The sequence below is a fragment of the Neopsephotus bourkii genome, unplaced genomic scaffold, assembly GCF_033783945.1.
Source record: "Neopsephotus bourkii isolate Nb327-2 ecotype Australia unplaced genomic scaffold, CSIRO-AGI_Nbou_v1 NB_1761, whole genome shotgun sequence".
In the NCBI taxonomy this organism is placed as follows: Eukaryota; Metazoa; Chordata; class Aves; order Psittaciformes; family Psittacidae; genus Neopsephotus; species Neopsephotus bourkii.
Window position 1 is genome coordinate 75713 of NW_026902235.1, and position 14649 is coordinate 90361.

The following is a 14649-nucleotide window of genomic DNA, read 5'->3' on the forward strand; positions in this document are numbered from 1 at the left end:
TGAGTTGTATATGGGGTCATAAGTCCACAGTCCATCACAGACCTTTCCACTGCAGGTCTTGATGCAGAACTTTTACTTTAACGTAAAAAAGGTTGCTCCCTTCACCTTAAGAAGGACTGCAAACATCCATAAAACGGATGTCCTAAGATCAAATTTCAATTCATTCAATCACTGACAAGGCGGGGCAGCGGACCGCTGAACTAATTTTCTTTACAGTACACTGTTTCTTTTTAAAATGTCCCGTCCGTCCACAATTATAACATCTCATACCTTTAGTACCCCCGCAATCGCTCTAACCTTATTGTAAAAGGGGTTTAACAGCAGCAGCAAAGGCAGTAGCCCTGTATCCATTCTTTTCCTCTGCTGTGCTCACTTTAAATCACATCTGAAGGTGGGGAGCAAGCAACAATTGAGCTATCATACAGATATCATATGGTGCTAGGATATATGCAGAAAAAATATGTGCAATAATTGCCCAAGTATACGATGATTTTAACCCGTAGGATGTTACTGGTTGGTAGGCCTCCTTTACTGCCTTTAAATCCAGTGCCTCACACTCCTTTCCCCCCTGTGGAGTGTTAAACACCAGGAATGCCGAGGGACCCATAGCCGAAAATTCCCCCATAACAATTGCATCTTTGATCATAACGTTTAGCAGGGTTATTACCGTAATCCAGTACCCCGTGCCCAACACCCCCCTCCCACTCCCCTTTCTTTACTATTGGATTGTAGGAGGGTGGAGCAGAGGGTTCGGAGGTTTCTTTTGTCTCCAATACTTTAATTTCTTCAGCAGCTGTAGCAGCTGACCATCACTGAGGCTGGCTCGCATCTGCCGACGAGCTGAACTGTCTGAGTCTGAGTCGGGATCAGGAAGGGAAGGGTACAAGTCCGGTTCTGCCGGAGACTCTGGGTCTGGTTGCAATTCCGATTCAGGGTCTTCTTCCTCTGGGTTGAAGGTGAACGCATTTGCACTTTCTACTTGTACTTTCGGATGTAAGCACTGTTTCACTTTATCTTCCCCCTTATGCCAAGGAGGCTTCTGAGGTGCATAATCGAGAAGGGTGGCAAACTCTTTCCCTAAGTCTATTTCTTTCTCTATACCTCGCTTCTCTAAGAAGCATTTAAGTAAATCATAGGCTGCCTGTCTTTCCACATCCATTTTTATATTCCTCCCAGCTTCTTATTTTCTTACACAGCTTTACAGAGCTGTAGCGCTTTTTATATTTACACTTGCAGCGCTTTTATATTTACACAGTTTTACTGAGCTCTTTACATCCTTACAGTGCTTTTTTACATTTACACAGTTTTACAGAGCTCTTTATATTTTCACAGTGCTGTTTAGCTAGCTAGCTTTTTATATTCTTCACGAGTTACACAGCTTTGGCACCAATGCAGCTTACCCCACAGATAGCCAAATTAGCGGGCGGCGAAAGCAGAGGCTCCTCTACCAGTGAACCGGCTCCTCTCCTCCAGGTCCTCGAGGCGACTCGGTACTCTTGTCCAGCAAGATCGGTGCCTTTGACCCTCCGGATGCTGCTTATCCGGTGCTTCCCCACTCTGCTCGTGTCGACCCCAGCCTCTACGGGTACCTGGGTTTCGTCGCCTCTCCTGGGTCTAAGTCCCTGTTCGGGCGCCAATTTGTCGGAGACTGTATGTCGTCGCGATGCGGAGGGAACACAGCACAACCAATATGAATGATAGAAGTGATCTGTTTATTCTGCTTAAGCCTGGGGTTTATATAGAGCTAGGCTGTTATTCACACATATTCTTGGGAAATTTCTGTGGTTTTATTATTTACAGGCACATCCTGTTTTCTAACCTCCTTATTCCTCCCTTCAAGATACTCGTTAACTGCAAAGTCAGTTTACCCCCCTGCACAGCTGGTGTTTTTTACGGAGCTGGGTTTCTCACTGACTTTTACAAAACTGGTCCCTGGCCAATTTCAGCCATGGGAATGTAACCCTTGCCTGCCAACCACGCTTCCACAGTGGGATGCACTAATTGCACATCGATCTCGAACAGGAAATCCCAGTCATCCAGGAATTCTAGAAGTCATCATGGACTGGCCAGAGGGCAAAGATTTTGGAATGTCACCAAAGGAGGTTGTGATGTGTCCTGAAGGGTCCCCACCATATAATAAAACTGGCAGAATGTAAACAGCAATAGACCTTAATAACCTGGACTGGTCCATGCATGAAGGAATGATATGCCTTGTTTCCTGATGGGTCCTGCTGTATTGTGGGAGAGCATCAGAGATGGAAGGCAGCTGTATGGAGTCCCTGACAACAAGCTGTAGGAACTACTGAAGGAGAAAGTCAGTCAAGGCGGTTTGCAGAGGTGAAAGCAATCCAGCTGGCCTTGGACATTCCTGAATGAGCAAAGTGGCCAGTACTTTATCTCTATACTGAGTCATGGATGATGGCAAATGCCCTGTAGGGGCTGATTCAGAGAAAACTCCAGGAACAAACTTGCCAACAAAGTTTTCAAGCTGACAAGCAGGTATTCTTTATTGCGGCACTGGGAGACACGGGGGATAGCTCCTCCGAATGTGTGTCCCCGTATTGCTACACAAGCTGTCCTTATATAGTCCCGGGGCATGCATACATATTCATGAGGCTACATATGGATTGCAACATTTTCAAGAAAGTTCCCTGCATGCGTACAGAATTGTGGTGGTGGTTTCTTAGGGTCATTTACTTCTTCCAACAATCTTCATCACTTCTGGCGGCTGTTGAAGCATGTGCAATAGATGCTTATACCAGCTTAATTTGTTCGTTAGCACCAGAGACATAATAATCCTCTCGTCCTCCTACTTATCAGTTAGTTTAACTGTAGCCCATCCTGGACACCTGCCATTCCCAGATACTCCTTATCCCTGTGTCCTGTTCTTCTAGACTGTTTTTTCTTAAAACTATGTGAGCTATGATTTATCTTGTAAAAGAATTCTCAGTATGTTCTGTACTGTACTCTACTTTTTTTCTGTGTATCCTGCACCTCAGTAATTTTCCATTGCTACTGTTACAAAGCTATCAAACTTAACATTACTTAAAACTAATTCTAAAGGTTTCTATACTCCGTTTTGTAATTTTGTACCCCCCTTGTCTCAAATTCTCCCCTTTTTCTGTCCTTTTGCAAATTCTTTTGCAACACTTTATATACTACTATTGCCATCTAAAGTCTTTTGTAAATCATTTCCCATTTCTACTTGATGCTTGATTTCATTTCTCTTAAAATCTTCATAATTTATCATAGACCAGAGGGAACATTGTATCATACCACAAGTAGTCAATATTAAAACAATTAACATCAATATTCCTGCAACCAGTTGCCTCACCCAGGAGAGATTGGGTAACCGTGAAGTCAACTTTTTCCATATTTGGTGTCATCCATGGCCATTTCATGAAATATTTTAGTTTGTTTCCAAATTTCCTACAAATCTGTTTCAATTCTGCCACTTTGGTCTATATAGGAACAACAACTTTCATTGATTATGGAACAAACCCCTCCTTGTGATGCCAGTAATGTGTTTAGAGCCACTTAGTTTTGTAATATCACCTTAGATAGGCCTAGTTATCTCTTGTTGTTCTGCCTGTATTATATCAATGTTTTTACTTTCCATTTCCTCTATGGTTGCTGAGATATTTACAATTGCCTTCTCTAATGCACTTACTCCCAAAGATGTAATTATCCTTCTTACAAAACTATGAAATCCTGTGTGCCGTTCAATAATAGGGTTAAACCCTCAATTAGTTTAGCACAATTTCTAATTCAGGTCCCGGAAGGATAGCTGTCAATAATAGTAAAATCGGGTATTACAGCACCTAAGGTGCATGCCCCCTTCCAGTTGGGACATTTTGTCCACATAACCAATATCATCCTTTCCCTTTAGGAACAGGCCACAACTGAACTACGATACCATCTATATTAATAGTATGATTGCAATTTGAATGGTGACCAACATCTGTGGCATTTAAACAAGCATGATCACCTACCCTGGTTCCTGGTACAATACATCTTTGTGCTCAGGGATAATATTTATTACCTGGATTAGGATTAACTATCTATCCCAAATTTTAACCTTTCCCTCAGACACAGATTGGTAGTGTTCACCCACAAATTTGTCCATGAGATAGTGTTAGGAATTGGAACTCCAGTTAATGGAAGGTCTGGATTTTCTACTGATTTAGCTAACTGTGCATACACCCAGCAGTCACTACGATTAAAACCTTAGTAACATTCTGTACTAATTTCAGGTATAAATTCTGGTCCCAATCTTGTGCGCCAGTTATCACACAAGTCCAAATTATGACTGACGCAATTTCATACGTAAGAGTCTTGAAGGTTTGATCAACCGTGTCTTCTCTGGCTCTTGTGCTTTCTTTATTCTTGACCAATGTATCCAAATTCCTTTATCTTCACTGCTGTAAAGGTGGTCAATAATATCTGGTATGGTCTGCTCCACTTCTCCTGTAGAGGATCTCCTGAAAAATTCTTAACATAAACCCAGTCTCCAGATCTGAAAGGGTGAATCAGATAATCCAATCCTCTTGCTCTTGTCCCTACCATTCTCTTATTTTTCTCCTCCAATCTTTTTCCCAGAATGATCACAAACTGTTGGAGATAGCCTTCTCCATCTTCCTGAAGGCTTTCTCTTTTAAACTGGGACTGATATTGTCTTCCATACAAAATTTCAAATGGGCTAACCTCTTTCAACTGAGGTTTAGTTTGAATTCTTAATAGAGCCAGTGGTAAACCTTGGTACCAATATAAATTCATTTCCTGACATATTTTACTAATTTGTTGTTTGATCAGATGAACCATCTTTTCTACTTGACCACAGGCCTGAGGCCTGTATGGAACATGTAGTTGCCAATCAATTTCCCATTTTTTGCTAATTTCTCGTAACAATTTTGCACTGAAGTATGAATCTCAGTCAGAAGAAATTGCCACTGGAACTCCAAAACGAGGTTTTATCTCATTAAATAATGTTTTACTCACTTGTTTTGCATTATTTATCCTACAAGGGAATGCTTCTGGCCAGCCTGAAAAAGTATCCAATAACAGCAACAAATATCAATAACCCCCTTTTCTTGGTAATTCAGAAAAACCTATTTGCCACTGCTGTCCCGGATAACCTCCTCTCCCAGTTGTCCCAATTTGATTTCTATTTTCAGTTTTAGGATTATTCTTAAGACAGAGCTGACATTTTTTTGTCACTAATTGAACTGTGGAGTACAGATACTTTCCTACAATTTGTTTGTTTAATTATTTATACAAAGAGTTGCTACCCCAATGAGTTTTATTATGTTCTTCCTGAACTAACATCCAGAGCTGGTTATAGGGGATTACAATTCACCCATCAGGTATCTGAACCCCACCCTCTTTATTTTCCTGTCCTTTTGATCGTCAATTAATTTCCTATCCTCTTTTGAATACCTAGGTTTAGATTTTTTAATTCTTAATTTGACATTAGGGATTAAGAACATAGTATTATAGAATCATAGAATAGTTAGGTTCAGAAAGGACCTTAACATCATCTAGTTTCACCCCCCCTGCCATGGGCAGGGACACCTCACACTAAACCATTTCATACAAGGCTTCATGCAACCGGGCCTTGAACATTGCCAGGGATGGAGTATTCACAGCCTCCCTGTGCAACCCATTCCAGTGCCTCACCATCCTAACAGGAAAGAATTTCCTCCTTATATCCAATCTAAACTTTCCCTGTTCAAGTTTTAACCTGTTACCCCTTGTCCAGTCACTACAGTCCCTAATGAAGAGTCCATCCCCAGCATCCCTATAGGCCCCCTTCAGATACTGGAAGGCTGCTATGAGGTCCCCACGAAGCCTTCTTTTCTGCAGGCTGAACAGCCCCAACTTTCTCAGCCTTTCTTCATATAGGAGGTGCTCCAGTCCCCTGATCATCCTCATGGCCCACCTCTGGACTTGTTCCAACAGTTCCATGTCCTTTTTATTTTGAGGACACCAGACACAATACTCCAGGTAAGGTCTCACAGGAGCAGAATAGAGGGGCAAGATCACCTGCTTCGACCTGCTGGTCATGCTCCTTTTGATGCAGCCCAGGATACAGTTGGTTTTTTGGGCTGCAAGCACACACTGCTGACTCATGTCCATTTTCTCATCAACTAGCACCCCCAAGTCCTTCTCCACAGGGCTGCTCTGAATCTCTTCTCTGCCCAGCCTGTAGCTGTGCCTGGGATTGCTCCGACTCAGGGGTAAAACCTTGCACTTGGCATGTTCAGCTGCTCGTTTGGCTTCAAAGTCAGCCAAATTATTTCCAATTTCCTGATTAGAGTCACGTTGTTGATGTCCTTTACAGTACATAATAGCTACTTCTTCATGTAGCTGAACACCTTCCAGTAACTGTAGAATTTCTGTAGCATGTTTAATCTGTTTCCCTTGTGTGTTGAAAAGTCCTCGTTTTTTCCAGATAGCACCATGTGCATGCACCACACCAAATGCGTATTTAGAATCAGTCCAAATATTTATCCTTTTATTTTTAGCCAGTTCCAGGGCTCTCGTTAATGCTATTATTTCTGCCTTCTGTGCAGAGGTATTCTCAGGTAAAGGTTTAGCTTCTATTACCTGTGAAGTGGTGGTAACGGCATATCCTGCGTTTTGCTCACCATTTTTCATGAAGCTACTACCATCAGTAAACCAGGAATCAGCATCTTCCAGAGGTTTTTCTTTCAAGTCTGGTCTTGAATATACAGTCTCTGTCGTGGCCAAAGAGTCACGTGTTAGTGGTTCTGTCAATCATTCCTGCAAAAAGAATGCTGGATTCACTGCATTGGTGACCACAATTTCTATATCATTCCACAAGGGTGGCCTGGTATTTTAAAAACCATGAAGGAGATAACCAGTGGGCTGCTTTCTGCTCCAGGACTGCTGATACAACATGGGACACCAATAGAGTAATCTTCTGTCCCAAGGTGAGTTTGCGAGCCTCGTAAATATTCATGATGACTGCTGCCACAGCTCTTAGGCCTCCAGGCCATCCTTTGCTGGCTTCATCCAGCTGTTTTGAAAAAAACACCACTGCCCTTCTGTAGGGTCCTAGTTTTTGAGCTAGGACCCCCAAAGCTATTCCCTGTTTTTCAAAGGAATATAGCCAAAAGGATTTAGTCACATCCAGAAGTCACAGAGCTTTGTCTTTAAATTTCTAAAAGCCCCCTCTGCTGAATCAGTCCATTCTAAAGAGGGAAGGTTTCCTTTCAGTAGTTCATATAGTGGTCTTACCAGAACACCATAATCATGGGTCCAAAGTCTGCACCATCCAGTCATTCCCAGGAATGTCCGGATTTATCTTGTACAAGAATTCTCAGTACGTTTTCTATCTGTACTCTATTTTTTTTTTCTATGTATCATGCACCTCACTAATTTTCCATTTCTATTGTTACAAAGCCATCAAACTTAGCATTACTTAAAACTGATTCTAAAGGTTTATATATTCCATTTTGTAGTTTTGTGCCCCCCCATTGTCTCGTGGTGGTTACAGCAATGGAAGCAGTGCAACAGGCAGTGCAGAGGTAAACCCATCTGGGCTGCTGCACTGTGGCAAGATATTGCTGCCCAGGTGCAGAACCTGGTTGGGAATGTACACCACATAGATGCTCATGTACCCAAGAGGCGGGCTACTGAGGAACACCAGAACAAGCAACAGGTGGATAAATCTGCTAAGATTGAAGTGGCTCAGATGGATGTAGATTGCCAACATAAGGGTGAATTATTTTTGGCCCCTTGGGCCCATGATACTTCAGGCCATCAGGGCAGAGATGCAACATACAGATGGGCTCATGATGGAGGGGTGGATTTAACAATGAACACTGTTGCCCAGGTTATTCATGACTGTGAAACACGTGCTGCAATTAAGCAAGCCAAGGAGTTAAAGCCAATCTAGTATGGAGGACGATGGCTAAAGTACAAATATGGGGAGGCCTTGCAGACTGACTATATCACACTCCCAACAACCCGCCAATGCAAGCGCCATGTACTTACCATGGTGAAAGTAACCACCGGATGGCTGGAAATATATGCTGTACCCCACGCCACTGCTCAGAACACTATCCTGGGCCTTTGAAATAAGTTTTGTGGCGACACAGCACCCTAGAGAGAACTGAGTTAGACTACAAGATGTCAGGGTAGCTGAGAGAAATCAGGAATGCTTGTTCCCTGCCCAAACTATGCAGAGTCCTCAAGCTTCCCCTATAGCTCATGGAGGAAAGAAGGAGGTTGTTAACTCTCGAAGCTGGGAACTGGTGACAAAAAAAAAAAAAACCAAACAAAAAAAACAAAAAAAAAAAAAAAAACAAAAAAAAGAGGAAAAGGACAATTAAAAGCAAGTGACTTCCTCCTGAACCTGTTGCCCCCACAAAGAACCGCTTTGCTGTCCTGCAGGGGGCTCATGAGGAAACGCAGTTGCAACAGAAACAGCCTGTTGATGCGCTAGTAAAGAAGATTTCTACTGGTGCTGCCAGGAAAAAGTGGTGGATCGTAGCAGTAGGGGATTCTACTTTGAAAGGGACAGAAGCACTCATCTGTCGGCCTGACCCAGTCTCAAGGCAGGTGTGTTGCCTACTAGGGGCACGGATCAGAGATGTGGCAGAAAGGCTGCCTGCTCTGGTAAGCCGCACGGACTATTACCCATTTCTGGTGATGCATGTGGGTGCTAGGGATATAGATAGTAGTAGCCTGGGGAACATAAAGAAGGACTACAGAGCCCTGGGAGAGGTGGTTAAGGGCTCTGGAGCTCAGTCTTCTCATCTATTCTCCAGGATACAGGGGAGGACCTACAAAAAGCTAGGAGGATTAGCCAGGTTAATAAATGGGTAAAAGGGTGGTGTCACAGTCAGGGGTTTGGGTGTCTTGAACACGGGACCCAAGTTTGTAGGCCAGGTCTAGCGGGGGATGGTGGAGCTGGTCCGATAAAGAAGGGAAATTGCAGTTTTGGTAGGAGGCTTGCCAGACTGGTTAAGGAGGCTTTAAACTAGATGTGTTGGGGGAGGGGGGCATCATTCCATCCCAACACTCCCAGTCAGTTGCCAGCACCTATAATAAATGCTTGGACCAATGCAGAGATATTCCAGCTGCTCCAGACAAGGCCTCTATACAAATGCCCATAGCATGGGGAACAAACAAGAGGAATTAGAGATGTGTGGTCGTCTACGGGGGTATGACATTATAGGCATCACAGAAACCTAGTGGGATGGCTCCTATGACTGGAGTGTTGGAATGGAAGGTTACAGACTCTTTAGAAAAGACAGGCCTGGCAGGCATGGATGGGGAGTTGCCCTTTATGTTAGGGATAGGCTGGAGTGTATGGAACTCTGTCTGGGGACAGGTGAGCAGTTAACAGAGAGCTTGTGGGTCAGGCTTAAAGGGAAAACAGCAATGGGAGACATTACTGTGGGGATATGTTATAGACCACCTGATCAAGAGGAATCTGCGGATGAAGCACACTATAGGCAGATAGGAAAAGCCTCACGCTCACAGGCCCTCATTCTCATGGGTGACTTCAACCACCCTAACATCTGTTGGCATGACGGTATGGCCCAGCACAAGCAATCCAGGAGGTTCCTCGATTGTGTGGAAGACAACTTCCTACTGCAAGTAATAGAGGAACCGACAAGGAGAGGTGCCATGCGTGACCTTGTACTCACCAACAGGGAAGGGCTCGTTGGAAATGTGGCACTGCAGGGCAGCCTTGGATGCAGCGACCACCAAATGGTCGAATTTGAGATCCTTAGGACAGTAAGAAGAGCGTGCAGCAAGCGCACTGCCCTAGACTTCAAAAAAGCAGACTTCAGGCTCTTCAGGAACCTGCTTAGTAAGGTTCCATGGGATATAGCCCTAGAGGGCAGGGGGGCTCAAGGCTCTTGGTTGGTCTTCAAGGATCACCTGCTACAAGCTCAGGAGTGTTGCATCCCAACTAGAAGAAAGTGCAGCAGGAGGGCCAGGAGACCTCCTTGGATGGATAAGGAGCTCCTGAGGAAAATTCAAATGAAAAAAGAGTTTTATAGAAAGTGGAAGCAAGGACAGGCAGCCTGGGAAGAGTACAGGGTTATTGTCCGGGAAGCTAGAGACCAGGTTAGGAAAGCTAAGGCCCAGTTAGAATTAAACTTGGCTAGGGATATCAAGGATAAGAGGAAGGGATTCTACAGGTACATAGCAAATAAAAAACAGATTAGGGAGAATGTGGGCCCCCTCAGGAAGATCTCAGGTGAACTAGCTACACAGGATTTGGAGAAGGCTGAGGTTCTGAATGAACCTTTGCCTCGGTCTTCTCTAGCAAAGGCTCTGACCGCACCACACAAGTCTTGGAAGGCAGATGCAGGGACTGTGAGAAGGAAGACCTTGGGCCCACTGTAGGAGAGGAATTGGTTCGAGACCATCTTAAAAATCTGAACGTGCACAAGTCCATGGGTCCTGATAAAATCCATCCGAGGGCCCTGAAGGAGCTGGCGAATGAAGTTGCTAAGCCACTGGCCATCGTATTTGAAAAATCGTGGCAGTCAGGTGAAGTTCCCGACGACTGGAAAAAGGGAAATATAACCCCCATTTTCAAGACGGGGAAAATGGATGACCCAGGCAATTACAGTCCAGTCAGTCTGTGGCTGGCAAAATCTTTGAGCAGATTCTTGTGGAAATCATGCTAAAGAACATGAAAAACAGCAAGGTGCTTGGTGACAGCCAGCATGGCTTCACCAAGATGAAATCCTGCCTTACCAATTTGGAGGCCTTCTATGATGGGGCTGCAGAACTGATGGACAGTGGTAAAGCAGTTGATGTCATCTACCTGGACTTGTGTAAAGCGTTTGACACTGTCCCACACGACATTCTTGTCTCTAAATTGGAGAGATATCAATTTGATGAATGATCCACTCGGTGGATAAAGAACTGGCTAGATGGCCACACACAAAGAGTTGTGGTCAATAGCTCAATGTCTGGATGGAGACAAGTAACGAGTGGTGTCCCTCAGGGATCGGTGTTGGGACCGGTCTTGTTTAACATCTTCGCCGCTGACATGGACAGTGGGATTGAGTGCGCCCTCAGCAAGTTTGCCGATGACACCAAGCTGTGTGGTTCGGTTGATATGCTGAAGGGAAGGAATGCCATCCAGAGGGACCTTGACACGCTTGTGAGGTGGGCTGATGCCAACCTCATGAAGTTTAACCATGCCAAGTGCAAGGTCCTACACCTGGGTCAGAGCAATCCCAGACACAGCTAAAGGCTGGGCAGAGAAGAGATTCAGAGCAGCCCTGCAGAGAAGGACTTGGGGGTGCTAGTGAATGAGAAAATGAACATGAGCCAGCAGTGTGCACTTGCAGCCCAGAAAGCCAACCGTATCCTTGGGCTGCATCAGAAGGAGTGTGACCAGCAGGTCGAAGGAGGTGATCCTGCCCCTTTGTTCTGCTCTCGTGAGACCTCACTTGGAGTATTGTGTGCAGCTCTGGTGTCCTCAACATAAAAAGGACATGGATCTGTTGGAACAAGTCCAGAGGAGGGCCATAAGAATGATCAGGGGACTGGAGCACCTCCCATATGAAGATTGGCTGAGAAAGCTGGGACTGTTCAGCCTGGAGAAGAGAAGGCTGCATGGAGACCTCATAGCAGCCTTCTAGTATCTGAAGGGGGCCTATAGGGATGCTGGGGATGGACTCTTCATTAGGGACTGTAGTGGTATGACAAGGGGTAACGGGTTAAAACTTAAACAGGGGAAGTTTAGATTGGATATAAGGAGGAAATTCTTTCCTGTTAGGATGGTGAGGCACTGGAATAGGTTGCCCAGGGAGGTTGTGAATGCTCATTCCCTGGCAGTGTTCAAGGCCAGGTTGGATGAGGCCTTGGGTAATATGGTTTAGAGCGAGGTGTCCCCTGCCCATGGCAGGGGAGTTGGAACCTGATGATCTTAAGGTCTTTTCCAACCCTAACTATTATATGATTCTATGATTTCTGGAGCAATCATACAGACACTTGAGCCAAAGAGAATGGCATTGAGTGGGTATATCACATCCCCTACCATTCATCAGCCTCTGGGAAAATCCAACAGTACAATGGTCTGTTAAAAACTACGCTGAGAGCAATGGGTGGTGGGACTTTCAAACATTGGGATACACATTGACCAAAAGCCACCTGGTTGGTCAACACCAGAGGATCTGCCAACAGGTCAATCAGAACTTTTACGTAATGTAGAAAGGGATAAAGTTCCTGTGGTGCACATTTGCTGGGAAAGACAGTCTGGGCAGACATGGTGAAAGAATAATGAAAAGGAGCATAGAAGAGGTGTTGTGCTCCCTAAATTCCTGGAGCCAGCAGCGCCACTAGCTTTTCCTCTTCCCTTTCTAGGCTTTCAGTCCATCTTCCTGAAAATTCAGAATGAGTCCCCTGGTATTTCTCCTAATCTGGAATTTAAAATCTCAGGCAATAAACCTTTTACCATCTCCCTTAGGGAGAGAACTTTCCAGCCTATGAATCTTCATTAAAAATTTCTTAATTCCACCCCATTAAAATCATTGACCTTCTCCCTTCATGCCACTTACTTCATTCATGTATTTACAGATCACTAATGTCTCCCTGCTTAGGTTACTATTTCCGTTACACCTAGGATAGTCAGAGGATTTTCCTTCTGTAACGCCTTGAGACTGCTGATTCCTTCAGCTGTGGCTCTTTGAATTCCTTTACATTTATCACTCTTCTTGCAAATGCAAGGAAGATGCTCACTGCCCTGGACTGTCTTATGCTTTTCTGTATGCAGTCCAAAACTAAATTGCCTGTTCCTCACTACTGTGTCCTGTGCAACAGCATTCCATCCTCTGTGTCTTTCAGGAGTTGTGCCTCCAAAGCACATCTTTCTCTGTAAAAGACTGTTACAAGAGATGGAGCCAGACTTCATAGAATCATAGAAACATAGAATAGTTAGGGTTTGAAAGGACCTTAAGATCATCTAGTTCCAACCCCCCTGCCATGGGCAGGGACACCTCACACTAAACCATGTCACACAAGGCTCTGTCCAACCTGGACTTGAACACCACCAGGGATGGAGCATTCACAACTTCCTTGGGCAACCCATTCAAGTGCATCACCACCCTCACAGTAAAGTACTTCTTTCTTATATCCAATCTAAACTTCCCCTGTTCAAGTTTTAACCTGTTACCCCTTGCCCTATCATTACAGTCCCTAATGAAGAGTCCCTCCCCAGAATCCCTATAGTCCCCCTTCAGATACTGGAAGGCTGGCATGAGGTCTCCATGCAGACTTCTCTTCTGCAGGCTGAACAGCCCCAACTTTGTCAGCCTTTCTCCATATAGGAGGTGATCCAGCTATCTGATCATCCTTATGGCCCTCCTCTGGACTTGTTCCAATAGCTATATATCCTTATGTTGAGGACACCAGAGCTGTATGCAATACTACAGGTGAGGTCTCACGAGAGCAGAACAAAGGGGCAGGACCACCTCCTTCGACCTGCTGGTCACGCTCCTCTTGATGCAGCCCAGGATACGGTTGGCTTTCTGGGCTGCAAGTGCACACTGCTGCCTCATGTTAAGTTTCTCATTGATCAACGCCCCCAAGTCCTTCTCCACAGGGCTGCCCTGAATCTCTTCCCTCCCCAACCTGTAGCTGTGGCTGGCTGGGATTGCTATGACCCAGGATTAGGACATTGCACTTGACATGGTTAAACTTCATGAGGCGGGCAACTGCCCACCTCACAAGCGTGTCAAGATCCCTCTGGATGGCATTCCTTCCCTCCAGCGTATCAACCAAACCACACAGCTTGGTGTCATCGGCAAACTTGCTGAGGGCGCACTCAATCCCACTGTCCATGTCACTGACAAAGATGTTGAACCAGTCCCAACCCTGATCCCAGAGGGACACAACTCATCACTGGTCTCCAACTGGACATAGAGCCATTGACCACAACTCTTTGGGTGTGGCTATCCAGCTAATTCTTTATCCACTGAGTATTCCATCCATCAGATAGATGTCTCTCCAATTTAGAGACAAGGATGTCATATGGGACAGTGTCAAACACTTTGCCACCAAATTGGTCAGGCAGGACTTCCCCTTAGTGAAGCCATGCTGGTTGTCACCAAGCACCTTGTTGTTTTTCATGTGCCTTAGCATGCTTTCCAGGAGAATCTGCTCCAGAATTTTGCCATGCACAGAGGTGGGACTGAATGGTCTGTAGTTCCCTGGATCATCCATTTTCCTCTTCTTGAAAATGGGGGTTATATTTCCCTTTTTCCAGTTGTCGGGAACTTCACTCGTCTGCCATGATTTTTCAAATATGATGGCCAGTGGCTTAGCAACTTCATTCTCCATCTCCTTCAGGACCCGTAGATGGATTTCATCAGGTCCCATGGTCTTCTGCATGTTCAGGTTCTTAAGATGGTCTCAAACCAGATCCTCTCCTACATTGGGCCTATGGTCTTCTGTACTGTTCCAGTCTCGCTACAAATTGGGCAGCACTCTGCTATCTTGAAAGGCTGACATCCTTTGTCTTATTTACTGTCTCCTTAGTTGTTATCAGTCCTCTGATGTTCCTTCCCCCATCAGACGAACATTCCTGTCTCTCTATGTGTTAGCAAGTTAGAGCAGTTTGGTCTATTCTTCTATGTTAAAGGCATGCAC

General features: G+C 44.9%; 1 protein-coding gene across 1 annotated transcript in view; it reads left to right on the plus strand.

The window, feature by feature from the left end:
• Positions 1 to 486: 486 nt before the first annotated feature.
• The window catches only part of LOC133225511 (mothers against decapentaplegic homolog 4-like), a 34734-nt gene continuing 20571 nt past the window's right edge, over positions 487 to 14649 (plus strand). The window contains exons 1-3 of the mRNA XM_061377971.1: positions 487 to 499; positions 934 to 993; positions 1474 to 1640. Of these exons, the coding sequence (XP_061233955.1) occupies positions 487 to 499; positions 934 to 993; positions 1474 to 1640 (240 nt within the window). The remainder of the gene's footprint in view (positions 500 to 933; positions 994 to 1473; positions 1641 to 14649) is intronic.